The sequence below is a fragment of the Benincasa hispida genome, chromosome 12, assembly GCF_009727055.1.
Source record: "Benincasa hispida cultivar B227 chromosome 12, ASM972705v1, whole genome shotgun sequence".
NCBI lineage: Eukaryota > Viridiplantae > Streptophyta > Magnoliopsida > Cucurbitales > Cucurbitaceae > Benincasa > Benincasa hispida.
Genome location: NC_052360.1, coordinates 63,656,800 through 63,672,277, shown reverse-complemented (window position 1 = coordinate 63,672,277; position 15,478 = coordinate 63,656,800). Strand labels below are relative to the sequence as shown.

The 15,478-nt window shown below is 34.1% G+C and overlaps 1 protein-coding gene across 1 annotated transcript; it reads right to left on the bottom strand.

Moving 5' to 3' along the window:
* Positions 1 to 351: 351 nt before the first annotated feature.
* On the bottom strand, positions 352 to 6,953 carry LOC120067869 (glyoxysomal fatty acid beta-oxidation multifunctional protein MFP-a-like). The gene is made up of 18 exons (XM_039019478.1): positions 6,660 to 6,953; positions 5,926 to 5,997; positions 5,779 to 5,844; positions 5,642 to 5,698; positions 5,462 to 5,529; positions 5,301 to 5,382; positions 4,824 to 4,879; positions 4,392 to 4,694; positions 4,214 to 4,300; positions 3,888 to 4,062; positions 3,683 to 3,804; positions 3,444 to 3,607; positions 3,108 to 3,362; positions 2,911 to 3,032; positions 2,244 to 2,365; positions 1,877 to 2,025; positions 1,648 to 1,786; positions 352 to 593 (listed from the first exon to the last, which is right to left on the bottom strand). The coding sequence occupies exons 1-18, from the start codon at positions 6,760 to 6,762 to the stop codon at positions 558 to 560; spliced, it is 2,178 nt and encodes a 725-aa protein (XP_038875406.1). The 5' UTR covers positions 6,763 to 6,953; the 3' UTR covers positions 352 to 557.
* Between the last annotated feature and the right edge of the window lie 8,525 nt (positions 6,954 to 15,478).

The window sequence follows — 15,478 nt, the reverse complement described above, 5'->3', positions numbered from 1 at the left end:
TTAAAAGTGTCCCCTTTTTGACCTTTTATTATTGCTATTATTATTATCAAAACTGGATAAAAACAAATAAATAAAAAATGTAAACACAGACTATTTTTTTTTTTTTTTTAAGAAAAACAAGACCATCACTAAAAGGACCCCTGAAATTCGAATTCAAAAGACCTAAAAGATTGTCCCAAAAAAAAAAAAAAAAGGACCTAAGAGATCCACGACTTTCTGCCCCATAAAAGGAAACAAGAAAATTATTTATTTAAAAAAAAAGGTTAGGTCGTGCTAACATGTGCGTCTATTAACATAAAGACAAATGCAAGATCTTTCAAAAGCATCCAAGGAAAAGCAAGTAGAAGCAACTTGATAGTTCAACTAAAAGGATAAATATAATATTGAAATTTCTTTTTAAGTTATTATTATTGGTACATTCAAGTCTGTTTGTGATTCTAAGGGCCCCTTAATTATCATCTTCCAAACCATGTTATAAACCCGAACAAATTATTATATGGCATCTTTATGGGTTTATATGAACGAACTGCACCTGTAGGTTCAATAAATCTTCTATCTTATAAACGAGATTTTGCGACACCAGATGGAGAACTCTGCAAAAAGTAACACATCTTTAGAAGTTAACTAACTGCACATAACTCAACTAATTAAGACATACATCATTGACTATGAGGTTAAAGATTTGAATCCTCACTTGTTGAATACGGAAAAATAAGAAAAAGGGTAAAAAATAAAAATTTCAGGTTGTCCTCTATGACTGGGTGTGAACTGCCATTAACATTTGGTACTATAAAGTCATATTACATGTGTACATGGACATAAAAGAAGGGTTGTGTTTATCTAATATATCCGAGGACCTTTTTTTGTTCAAAAGGAGTGGTTAATTCCATGTTCAAGTGGCGTTCAATTGATTAAATAATAATTGATATTTGATTTATTTGTTTGGTATGACATGGGAAAAGAATTAGGGCATGATCTAAGAGTGTTGTTAATCATGAAAATGGTATTTTTTTAATAGTTAAATGTTGATGGGTTGACTATAATCTATGTGCACTTTTCTTCTAACCTACTACTCGATAACTTCTTTTCCCTAGCCAAATTAAGCTAGTAATTGACATGTACTACCTCCCTTGAAGTTAAAGGATTTAAGTTCAAATCCAGACATCCCATTTGTTTTACTAAAAAACCCATCTCTTACACACATTTTTCACATCTATTCACACATTTCTTTTACTATCTTCTCATTGCATGCATTGCATATCACAAATTTCTCTTTACACACCCTCATTGGGTTCTCTTTACATGCAATTTCTCACCAACCGCTCTCTTAATACAAACGCATAATGCAAACAATTCTCTCCCTAGTCTCTAATCTCTATTTATAGCTCAACAATAATTGCCATATACTACCACTCCTGAGGTTGGATGTTCAAATCCCAATATCCTAGGATTTGAACTACATCTATTTACATGTATACACTCTCACAATGCAAACAATTTCTCTTACTAATCTCCATTTAAGAACTTTCTTTCACTATTCTTTTTTAATCATTTTACTGATTGACATGTTAAAGCACAAAATATATTGTCGTGCTAGAGCACAAGATATATGTCAAATAGAGTTGCGTAGTGGTTTAGTTTTCTCACCAAGGTTGCGCCCTGAGCAGCTCTTTCAGCCAAGTAAGCACAAGGCTTGAAGAATCCACCGTACAGTTTTGACCATTCCTCCAATCTTGAATAGATGTATTTTGATCCAAGAGAATCAGCCCAAAACATCACTCCTCCCCTGTGATCAAAAGGAACAAAACTTTGTAGATCAGTAATTTATTGAGGTCTAACAAATAAACTTAATTTCGAAGAACTCTCACCAACCTACCTGTAAGGTGGAAAACCCATGCCCATTACACCAGCAATGTCCAAGTCTGCTGCTTTGACGGCTATACCTTCGGCCAGTACACGGCATGCTTCATTCACCACAGGGAAGAATATCATCTCAACAATGTCCTTCTCTGATAATTTAGCCAGCTGGACACATTCAATCACAAAAAAAAAGGGATGGGTAGAAGTTCAGCATTAGATCATTACGTAGAGCTTTCTAATGGCTAAAGTAAACAATTTTCAGGTGTAAGTTTGGTATTTGATCTTTAATTCATGAAAGTTCAAGGAAGGAGCACGAGGTCAAAAGAAAAGAAATGCGTATATGAAGGCAAACTAAATGCAAACAGAAAAAGAGAGAGCGAGACCTTAGGGTCTACAGAAATGCCAGACATGCTCCTAGCCTTTTCAATGTACTTCTTTAACTCCGGATCTGGCTTAGACTTTCGGTTCTTGTCATAGAGATAAAAACCTTTCTGAGTTGTTTCACCTGAAATTTACAACTTGACCAAGTTACTTTTTAAAGAAATGTCCATGTCTAAAATGAAAGATAAAATGTTCGAGGACGTGCTTCCTTAAGACCCTCAATCATAAACGTTTATGCTCTAAAGGTCAGAACGGGAACAGTTTTCTGACAATGAGTTAGGGAATGTCTAAACGTATGGCGTTCATGTGTGAGCTCTGCGTGTGTGTGGTTGTGGGCATTTTCAAGAAAGGTTTTGCTCGAGGAGAGTTGGTCACTCCTCTGGAATAGACTGAGCAGTAATTGTAGGGTACTTCTGGCAATCTTGGATATTATTTCCTGATAAATTGGAGTTTTCTCTGTCATTTTCAAGAAAGTTTCTGCTTGGGGAGAGTTAGTCAGCCCTTGAGGATTGACTGAGCAGTAATCGTAGGGTGCTTTTTGGTACCCTTGGTATATTTCCAGATAAATAAAGATACCTCCTAACAGAATCATTGATAAAATACTTTCCGGAAGTGCAAAGCCAGCAAAATCTTAGATGCAATTGCCGAGTTTAAGGGATGAAACTCTACCTGCTCTCTTATCCTCTTGCATAAGAGGAATTATCATAGATTTGAAGGTTCTATCAGGAAAATTCTGAACAAACTGACCACCGGTTGCTATAGCCACGCCAAAACCAACAAGATCAATCAATCTGAAGGAAAAGAACAAAGTTAGATGAAGGTCAAAAATGAATAAGCATAAAGCTGAACCACGAAAATTTATAAACCTGAAAGGGCCCATTGGCATTCCAAACTTAGAAATTGCCCTGTCGATCTGATATGGATCTACTCCATGTTCTACGAGTAACAATGCAGCTTGAGTATATGGGAAAAACATCCTATTGACAGCGAAACCAGTGCAGTTGCCAACAACAACTGGTGTTTTCTTTATCCTTTTTCCGACATCTACCAAATCAACAATTACTTGTGGAGCTGTCCTTTTAGTACGAACAACTTCCAATAGTGGCATGACGTGTGCTGGACTGCATCAGAAGCATAAACTCAATGGCTAAATGGCTAAACCAAGACAATACAGGAATGGGGAGAAGTATGAATTTACAAACCTAAAAAAATGAGCTCCGACAATTCTATCATGAGATTTTGTTCTCTCCCCAATCAGCTCCAAATCTATTGTGGACGTATTGGTAGCAAGTATGCAATGTGGAGGGCAATATTTCTCAAGATCAACAAAGATCTGTTGCTTCAGAGAGATGTTCTCTATAACAGCCTGTTACATGCAGAACCAAATTGACATTAATGATTGCTACTTTTTGTGCGTAAAGAAGTAAAATGTGGGACTTACCTCAATAACCATATCCACATCTCTGAAACTTTCATAGTCAAGGACACCCTTGAGTAGGGAAATAGTTTTTTCAAATTTTTCTGGAGTCATTTTACCCTTGCGGACTCGGCTTTGTAGATTGGCTAACATGTTAACGATGACAAGTCATACACAAACCAGATAGAATATAAAAAAAATGCAATCAAGTAGTAAATTCTAGGCTTACATTTGACTCTGCCAAGACCAGCCTCCAAAAATTTATCGTTTACTTCTTTAAGAATCACAGGATAGTTGCTAAGAATCAATGCTGTAGCTATCCCAGATCCCATTAATCCCCCACCAACAACAGCAACTTTATTAATACGTCTCGGTGTCAACCCAAGATCAGAAACTCCAGGTACCTATTATATTTTGAAAAAAAGGAAGCAATATCAACATAAGAGAAAGGACTATGCTCATAATGTATTAACAAGGGTTGTGGTTTTTTCTATATCCTGAAGTAAAGATTATTTAAAGCGATAATTTATTTTTCAGTAAATCTTCAACTCACACCTTCGTTGTTCCACGCTGAGCAAAAAATACATGAATCAAGCTTTTACTGGTATCAGCATGTAGTAGTACTTGAAAATCTTCAATCTCCTGCCATGGGCATCAAAAATAAATTCAGGAAGGTTATTTCATATTTGGATCTTTTTACTTTAAGCGAAAATAACTGCATTAGAAATACAACCTTCCAAAGACCAGCACGAGGACCTGAGACTACACCCGTTTCAACAACATCAATGCAAACCAGAGGGTGCTTGAGATTTGGAGCTTGTTTCCGTACTTGAGCCCTAGCAAACTTAAAAATTTCCCTAGCATCAGCAAGAGACTCTAACTTGTCAGTCTTGTGAAGACTGATAATCCATGGTTTTCTCCGCTCTGAGATATCCAGAGCCCATTTGCGTGCAGTGCTGATCAACTCTTCAGAAGGGACTATGACATCCACAAGTCCCAGTGAAAAGGCTTCTTCTCCTTTGACTGGCTTGGATGTCTGTTCAAGCATAGCAAGTATCGGTATGTTGAGAGAGACAGGTAGAGAATAAGCAACAGATATGAATGGCTATTGAATCTATTCTATAGCAAGGTGTCAAAAATCAAAAGCAGGAGCTACTAATCTCACCAGCATCATTTCTAAAGCCTTTGGAAGACCAACAAGACGAGGAAGTCGCTGTGTTCCTGATCAATAAAGAAGCTTGAGATTAAAACAGCATAAGAAAATCTTAGAAGATTTCAAAACAGTCGGCTCCTGTTGTTTTCATTATATAATAGACAAATTCATTTCAGCCAATTCAAATACTAGTTTATAACTAAAAGATCTATGCTGTCCATCTTCTAAAAGTTAAGAAGTATAATGTATACTATCCTATCAAAGGCCCAATATCCCTCAATCCACAAAGGATCCAACTGATAACATAAACTGCCATTTGCTAATCCTTCCAATGTTAAGTACGAGAAGGTAGATTTGTGAGATCACAACTACCCACAGCTTATTATAGTAAAGTTCAGTTGGGTGCATATCCTTACAGTGGCTCACAGAATCAACTAGTAGAAATAAAAATTAGACAAAGAACTACCAAAAACAGTGACACAGGCATACCTCCAAAACCAGGAATTAAACCAAGCTGAAGTTCAGGTAATCCTAACTGTGCAGTTTTGGTTGATACTCGTGCATGGCATGCCTACAAACCAAAATTATATAAAATATTTTTAAACAATTTTTTAAAGATTTAATTATCTACAAGAAGTACCAGGACATACCATAGCAACCTCTAACCCTCCACCCAAAGCAAGTCCGTCAATAGCGGCAACGGCGGGCTTTCTAGCAGCTGGAAAACATAACTAACAATTAAATTCTTGGCTAAAACTATCTTTCTCTCTCGCTTTTCAAGAGTGTTGAAAGATGAGAGTAAGAATTAAAGAAACTGAGTGGAAATGTACCTTCAAAAATATCAGTTATTACATCCACGGAGATATAGCCAGGCCGTGGTTCCGCAGCTAAAAATTCATTTAAAAGATGTCAACAAAAGTATTTAGAGTAACTTATGAGAAAATGTGACACAGAAATCTAAACCCACCTTTTCCACCTTGAAGTCCACCGAAGGCTGTTATATCAAAGCCACCAGAGAACTTTCCCCTGGCACCTGCTCCAATGACATACAGAATTAGCTTTTACATCTCTAACATTTCTAATAACTCATGTACGAAAATAGTTTCACCCTAACCTGTAACAACAATTGCCTTCACATCTTCTCTTTGCAAAGCCTGTTCGTAACTCTCTTTCAAGCTGAATAATACTACATTACAAAAAAAGACGAGTAATGCTCTCAGTACATACGAGTGGATAAAATAATTCTATTTCGAAGAACAACCAAGAGCCAGATCTCAGTCTCTACAATTTCCCAACAATTAGAACGGAGTCCCCAAATCATAAATTCTCATGACTGGATGAAATCTATGCAAAGCTCTAAAATGAAGACATCTTATATTTCATCATTCATAGCAAAGTTATTTACAACTAATCCCAAACCCTTTCCAGTTGCTTTTCATACACAGTAAGAAGCCAAGCTCAATTAAAAAAACAACACCAACAACACAGATAGATACAATGCTAAAACCTACAGCTCCAAGCCTCCATCGGTAAATTAAACAGTTAGAGTCGGTGCACCAAGTCGAATCAGCAATTGCCAATTTGACATGCAATTGAGCTGTTATTAATTCAAATGAGGAGATAATCATAATATACACAGCTCTTCGTTCAATTATGTTGATTCATCCAAAACTGATGGGAAAGAAATATTGGAACCACGAAATCAATCAAAAACGAAATTCTCAACACAAAAAGGAAAAAAAGAAGAAAAAGAATAAGAAGACAGTGATAATACCAAACATCAAAACAGATGAATCAAGTAAAATCAAACGGAATAGAGGGCGAGTATAAAGAACAGAGAAATCATACCATCAAAAGAAAGTGAGTTAACGGGAGGATTAATGATCGTGATAAGAGCGACTCCATCAGCTCCAACCTCCAAAGTTGTTCTTCCCTTCGCTTTGCTAGCCATTTCTCAGTGTAGGAAATTGAGATTGGAGGTTCTTTCTGCAACAATTTGCGAAGAATTCGAGGAAGATCCAACGGAAATTCGTATCGAATTTCAGATTCGACAAGAAAGACGCTTCGCTTTCGATGATGAAAGTGGCGTTCGTAGAGATGAACACGGAAAAGGAAACTAAAAATTCCAAACTGGGAATTAGTAAAATGTAAATTATATAAAGTATTAAGTAATAACTAACAAGTAAGCTTTTCTTCTAAAAAAATAAAAAAGAAAAAAAAAAGTTAAATTTAAGCAACCAAATTAATTGCCCTACCGATCCCAAATCGTTTGAACAGAGCGTGCACACACGCTCTCGATTATTATAGTAATTTTGCCATAAAAATCTCTCAACAAAGATAAAAATAATTATAACTAAAATATAATTTTTGATGAGGAATTTCATCCATTTGGAATAGGGAGAAGTGTCCTTTCAATCACTCAAAAGAAAGATATCATCGAATCAATCTCGAATTTATTTTTAATTTTTGTAAAAAGAAAATAACGAAAATTAGGAGGATGAATATGATTGTGGCAACAATGAGAGATCTCTATTTATGGTGACATAATATGTCATTGGCGAAAATATTTTTATCAAATAGTTATCGAAAATTTTGTCAATGTTGATATCAAAATCTAGGAAAAAAACTCACCTAATTGTAAAAAGTGACCAAATAATCGGGAGAATTGTCAAATAAATGTTTAAACGTATCCCATAAATGAGGTTACATTGATGTATTTATAAGAAAAATGATTTTGAGTTTTTCTTTTCCTTCTATGATTAGGGTGTAGATTTTTTTTATTCTTTATTTTTTATATTTTTCAAATCCTAAACAAATAGGATTATATATTTTTATTTTGAAAAATATTTTGAAGAGTTAATTGTACGATTATCCAATTATAAATTTATGTTATGCTATTATAGGTTAACTGTTAATTCGGCAATTAAAAACAAGGAACGTGTGTTCACGCTCGCTTAGAGCAGTAGCGTAGAAACGTAGGGAAATCTGCCACGTCATCCAGTTGTCGGTTGATATCTCTAAGCTTCTTTTTCTTAAATATTTTTAATTGTCAAATGCCGTGTTGTCATTTTCTGATTGGCTGAAGCGCACAATTTTTTTAATTTCTATTTTTCCTTGAAATTCGTAAAGAGATTCGTATTGAAATGCGGAAACATGAATTTTGGATATGGATAACAAAAGATGATAAATCTTTCTCAATCTGTCGATCTCATGCATGATCTATAATAATTTATTGGAATTTTGATTTCAAGAATATGTTTGATAATATGTAGATAAAATATCGATATGAAAAGATAATTTTATAAATAAAAAAAATTATAAAAGTTATTTAAATTAATAATGAAGTTGGTTTTATCTTTAAACTAAGTTATTGATCATGTTAAATAATTTATACTTTTGTATTGAAATTAATAGATGACGCTTTTTTAGAATATGTGATATTATTATACTAAAGGGGATCCCAATCCGAGATCAAGGCATCAAAGTAACAAAGCACAAAACTAAAACAAAGCCAATAGGATAAGACCATAACAAAACAACACAACAACGCAACACGCAAACCACCAAAGAGAAAGGCAGAGAAAAGAACCCAAAACCTCACAAACTAGGGGTTACAGCAAAACAAAGAACATCGTTAAGTTCAAAAAGAAAAAACATCCGTACACACACTAGATAAGACCAAAAAGGTCAACCTGCCAGGAAGTAGCACAAGCACGAACCGTAGAGACCATAAGGTGAACCAGAGTAGACACCGACCTCGGTTGACCTCCATACAGTCGTCGATTATGCTCTCGCCAGATGTAGTATATGGAAGCACACCAAAAAATATGGAACAACTTACTACGCACCCTCTTACTCGACCACACTCGGCACAACCAACTCAACCCTACATCCCAACCCGCCACCCGATGCGTCGAACCCAACCGACGCAACACACTAGACCACACCTCTCTCCCAAACCCACACTCAAAAAATAAATGATCCCGCGACGCCACGCCTCCCCATATAGAAGACACCCTCTCTCTGGCACCACACCCTAACTCCTTAACCAATCCCGCGTACCCAACCTGTCCCTCACCGCTAACCACATAGAAGGAGTGATGCGAAATACCACCCCCCGCCCACAAAATACCAGCCCAAGACACCCTAGGACGACGAGGACGCATACTCTCCCAAGCACTAGCGATAGAAAACCGACCACTAGCATCCGGCACCAAAACCCAATAATCCTCCCCCCTCACCCTAGGCCCCTTGCCTGGATAAGACTTCAGACCCCATATCTCAAGCAGCTCCCAAGACACTGTAGGCCTCCAACTTCCCTCACCATCCATGAACTCCGACAACCGCGCTTCCAAACTACTCGTTGTATCATGAACCACCGTAGACCTGTATGAATCCAAAATCGCGCCCCGGTAGCCAAGGATCCCATTAAACAAAACAACACCGTCCATCGCCGATCATCAAACGAACCAGATGCTTGAATCTATCTCTACTTCGCAAGATAGCCCTCAAGCACCAAGACCTCCCAACCTCACTCCGAACAGCCCACAAAGATAATTCTTTTTAAAGTTTATAGCTATTAATAGATGACGTTTCTTTTTAAAGTTTTATAGCTATTAATAAAAGATATCAGTTAAATTTTAAAATTGATAATTCTTCGATAATGTATATATATATATATATATATTTAGTGAATACTTAAAGGATGTTTAGGGAGCTAAATTGGTTATTATAGATTGTGGGACATAATAGTTTGTATTTGGGATGCACGATATTTTAGTATGGATAAGAAATAATGGGTAGGAAGATAGTAAACACTATGAATAAAGGATTTAAAATAGTAATATTATAGTTAAATGTAGGTAATGATAATTAGGTTATAATTAATAGCGAAAACTCTGACTATTATAATTGAAGTCTCAAACATGTAGATCAACCCATCAACTTCATGTTGGTGGCCCAACTACCCCTCAATCCTAACTCACAACCTTAAACTTGCTCCTTAATTTAATAATAAAAAGTTCTATTAACAAAAAACAATCCTAAACTATGACACTAGTTTCAATTATATCCTTAAACTTTGAAAAGCTTCAATATAATCTTTTGAAGTTTGAGGTTTGTTTCAAAACAACTATTGTAGACTTTTATCATTAAATTTATGGACAAAAAAATTTGAACGTGCTTATGCGAACAAATCAAAACGTATACCTGAAAGAAAAAATAGAGATACATGCTGCATTTGTTCACATATATTGTCATCTTCCTCTTTCAACTCCACACCCCCAATTTTTATTCATTCGTTTATGATTTTTTTTTCATTGGTTATTTTGTAACCATATTTAGTATATTTTACCTAAAATCTAACCTTCCAATTTATTTTCCATAATCCATGTATTTAGATTTGTTCACTTTAGCAACACATAATTAAGCACATCGACTTTTTACTCCATAATTTTAACGACAAAAGCCTTGGATGTTTTGAAAAAGGAAAAAAAAAAAACTTCAAATTTAAAGGTTAAAATGAAATATTTTAAAATTCAATCGTATAATTGATACCAACCCCATAGTTTAGGGGTATTTCATATATTTTAACCAAAAAAATATTTGATATATAGTGAATTTAGCTTGACGATAATTGACATGTACTCATTTTCATTATAGATATATTCAAATTTTCAATACTTTGGACCCCATTTGGTTCGTGATTCATTTTCACTTTATGTTTTATATATATAAGGAAAACAACTAAAGCTTGTTTGGTATAGTTATTTTAAAAATTGATTTAAAAAAAAACGCTTAAAACAACCCATTTTCAAAACAATAAAGGGTTGTTTTATTTGTCTTCAAAATTTGTTTTAAAAAATTATGAACATAAAATACACTTAATGCATTTATTTCATACTACACAAATTAGAAATTGAATATTATAATTTTTTTCTTCAAAGTCGACAAACCTGCTTGTATCTACAAATTGTAACCCTTATCAATTTTTAGAGAAGAGTTTTTTTTACCTTAAGTATATAAATGAATATGAATATATCACTAATTTAAATGGTGCAACATCTCATCAACATTAATCCTACAAATTCGTAGAATCTTCCTTTTCTATAATTTTTTTTCTTTTTTTACTTTATATTGATGGAAATTATTTATATTATTTTATCATAAATAAATTTTATCTCTCACATTTTATCACTGGTATAATTTCCACAAATCAAAAAAAAATTTCTCCATCATGTAATCTCTCTCTACTATTTTCATTTCTCTTATTAACAATAAAAAATCATTATAATAACAAAATAATTAAATTATTATTTTTAATCTAGAATAATGAATTTTACCAAATACAAATTAATTCTTTTGTATTTTCAAATTCACAATCAAACATAAATTTTGAATTTTGAATTCAAATTTCAAAATCTTATTTGGAACCGAACGTGTTTTCAAATATTATGAAAAAGAAAAAAAAAATGTTTTTATCTTCTACTAATTCTTTGTTTTCGAAAATAAAATTTCGGATTATAAATCAAATGAGGCCTTAATTATTGTACTGAAAGAAATGCTAACTTAATTTAATGTTTTACTCGAAAGATGGCAGGTCCTAACTATATGATGTTGAACTAAAATGATAATAATAAAAATGATATTTATCCAACAAATTCTAGGGATTTTTAAAATTACTAATGTTTTTTTTAAACACTGGAAAATGTTAGCTAGTCTATTCAAATTATATTCTATATGGTGATTGACCCAAGTTTACTAAACTCAATTAAGTCAAACCTCTTCTAAAAAAACAAAAAGAAGATCATGGAATTAAGTCAAATTTAAACGAGTCAAAAAACGATTTAAGTCCAAATAAAATCGATGTTCGAAAGTTAAGTCAAAAGTTAACCAAGTTCGAGCCCATACTAAAGTCCCAAAAATCTATAAGTGATTGTTTGTTTCGCGGGCATCCTAGATTCCCATTGAGTGGGCATCTAGATCGACGCGTTTGTTTTGCGGTATTGTGAGATGCCCCGACCTCTGAAGATTCCTGGACATCTAAGGATGTCCGGATGGAAGACATTTGGAGAGTTTTGGATGCCTTTTGAAACATGGGTTAATTTCCAAATTATAAAGTTGAGGACATCCTCATTTTACTTTTTTGTCCTTCATTTTTATTTTATTATATATATATATATAACAATCTTCATTTGCATTATATAATTAAATAAATACTGTCAATCATGTATATCATATATTTTTAGTTATATTATAATTCTTTTCATTTTTAGCAATATATTCAAATTTAACTTTAAAATATTTATTTTATAAAAAATCTTAAATCAGATATACTATTTTATTGAGAAAAATAACATATAAAAATAATATAAATTGTATTAATTTTAAAAGAAATTCAAATTGATAAAAACAAATATGTTATATAAGTTAAATTATATCAAATTAAGTATAAAGTAATAAGTAGTTGTAAAGACGTTCTTGGAACTTTATGTAAATTTATGACATTCTCGAGTATAAATTCTACCAAACAAACATAGTTATCAAAATATTCCCAGATATCTATAAAAATATTCCTACAATTTCTAATTTATAATTCCTAACAGTAGTAGAAGATTGACTTTTTTTCATTTAAAAAGTCAATCCAAACACACCACAAAAACATGTTTTAGGGGGTGTTTGGTTCACCAACATGAGTTGAGTTGGTATAATATACCAAACTCATTGTTTGACTCATCAACTTTAAATGTTGATGGAGTTGAGTTGGTATATTTCACCAACTCACCCAACTCACTCCAACTCTCCCTTCTATCTATGTTTTCAATGACTCTACCCATCGGCCACGGTCACACTCCAAAAACTAACTCCAGGTTTCAACCACCTCCATGAAATTCCAGCGAATAACTCCGGGCTTCATAACCACCTCCTATGACAATTCTAGCGACAAAATCCGGACTTCGACAACCGCCTCTGATGATAGCTCCAGCGACCAACTCTAAGCTTCGACAACCTTCGTGTGACCAACTCTGACCTCCGACAACCACCTCCGGTGACCCAACTCTGACGACCACCTTCGCGCTACCAACTCCGATGACGAATCGGCTTCGACAATAAAGTCCGATAACCAACTTCGACTACAAACTTCGATGAAAATCACCTTTGAGCGAGCAACTTCGACAACCAACTCGGGGATTTGACAACCACTTTCGATGACAAACTGACAACCAACTCTAATATCATTCTTTATACGACTAACTTTGGACTCTGACAGTCACCTCCGACTACAATCTCCAGCGAAAATCATCTTTGATGAACAACTTTGACGATCACTTTCGCTAGACCAACTCCGAGATTCGAAAACCACCTCCGATGATAAAATGATAAACTTCGACAACCAACTCCAATACATTTTCATGCAACCAACTTCAGGCTCCAACTACAAACTCCAGCAAAAATCATCTTCAACAATCAATTTCGACAACCACTTCCAACTATTATAAGACTGATGACTGTTAAAGTATGTTGTAAGATTGTTGATTATATAAAAAATATTATTTTGTCTACATTAAGTGCAATATTTATACGTAAAAATTTGTAAAAAATATTTTTTATTTAATTGAATTCACATATCAAATGTGAGTTAAGAATATTTAAACGAAAAATATGTATGTAGTTGAAAAGTATGTAACATATAATTAAAAAAACTATAAATTGAAAAGAAAAAAATTCTCGAAACATTTTCAACCAAAATTAGTGAAAAATAGAGATTTGTTTTCTGACGATTCTCCAAATTTAGAGGGAATGAAAGTGAAATTGTTGAAATAATGTGGTGACATTCTATTGGTTGTTATGATTATAGGGAAGATTTAATTAAAAAAATTACATAGTAAAAATGTGATGGTTAATTTAGGAAAAGTAGAAGGGAATTAGGGTTATAAATGTGATTTGGGGACCTCGGGTTGCGTGCAAAGGAAAAAAAAGAAAAAATTTCTTTTTCTTTTTCCATTCTTCCTCCTCCTCCAGCCGCACGTCTCCCCTCATTGTGCAGTCGCCGTCGCCTTCTTCTTTTCCGGCCAACCTTCTACTTCCACCTGCGCTCGTCCTCTCCGTCGACCAAGACGCGCTCGCCGATCGTTTTTTTTCTTCCCTGTCCGTCGACCCGAAGCCGTCAAAGCCGCTGAAGCCGGAGGTCGCGAGGCGCTCGTCTTCGCCGTCGATCCGAAACAGCGATTGAACAGCCGAAGTTGCGTCGCTCTCTCTCTCTCGGCCGCGCCGTCCGCCTATCGCCGGTTCTGGTCGCCGTCGGATCGCGGCAGTTCCAGCCGATCTGTCTGTTGGGTAAGTTCGGTTCCCTTCTTGGCAACCCATTGTCATTTGGGATTCTTGGCCCAAGCTAACCTTCACCATGAAATTCCTGATTGGTTTCAGGAACACGTGTCGATAAAAAAAGTTTTCGTGCGGAATTCGTTTGTGATAAAATTTGATATGGGTAACTGTGCTGAAGTTGATGTATGAGAATACTGTGGTAAAGTCGGATGTATGAGTAGACTGTGATAATGTGAGGAGTAGACTGTGATAAGGCTTGATGTATGAGTAGATTGTGATAAAGTTTGATGCTGATCCATGGTCTTATTGCATACTTATATCCATATGAGATTTTAGTGTTGTTAGTATTACCATTGGGTCATGCACTATGTGTGAGCCTTCGGGCTCACATCCTATGCTTATGTATGGCGTCTTTTTTTGGGAGTAACATATTGAGTATACTTTTATACTCACCTTTTTCTTTCCCTATTTTTCAGGTAAGGGTAATGCCAGATTGGAGAGATCCGTGACTTGACCATTAGGACGACTTACTGCTTCCGCACTTAGTATCATGTTTTGAAGTATGGTTTAGGAGTTAGTGTTTTAAACTCTCATGTAAAATTTATTAATTTTATTATTTGACTATTTAATTATTTTCCATTTTAAAGTTGGGGTTTAGGGTACCCAAATGGTAAACTTTTATTTTATTTTATTTTTGTTTTAGTTTATTTATTATTATTTAATTATGTTTTCTTCTCTTTGCTCATTCGAGCACTATTAAATAAAATTTCGGCTATTTTATTTGTTTGTTTAGAAAAAAAATGTATATGAAGTAGACATAAGTAGGAAAGTAGAGTCGTTACATCAACTTGCACCCCAAATAGCCCCTTAGAATGGTTTTGAAAATGCTAAAAGTAACTTTAACCATTTTATAATTACTCTTACACATTCCCTTAATTAGATTTATTTTGCACTCTTGAAATTTAGTAGGTCTCACAAGTCACAACCAACTATTTATTTTGAAAAAGTAGGTTGTAGAGACAATATTTTTTTATCGAGAAGTTTAGGTAAGAAAATATAATATGTGAATTTTTTTAAATTTATAAAAATGTTATTAGATAATCAAAAGTCTTTTTTTATTAAAAAAAATGCAATAATAGACTAGTAATAGAAACTAACTTTGATATTTATTAAAATATATGGATCAAAATTAGACCATTAAAAATATAATTACTAAAATTAAATTTCAAATTTCAATGTATAGAGAATCATTCATTTTTTTGGAATAATTGCCCTTTTTCTCTTTTCAACGGTACTTCCCCACACTCATTCAACTACTGTTTGGCTTTTTTAAAAAATAGGAA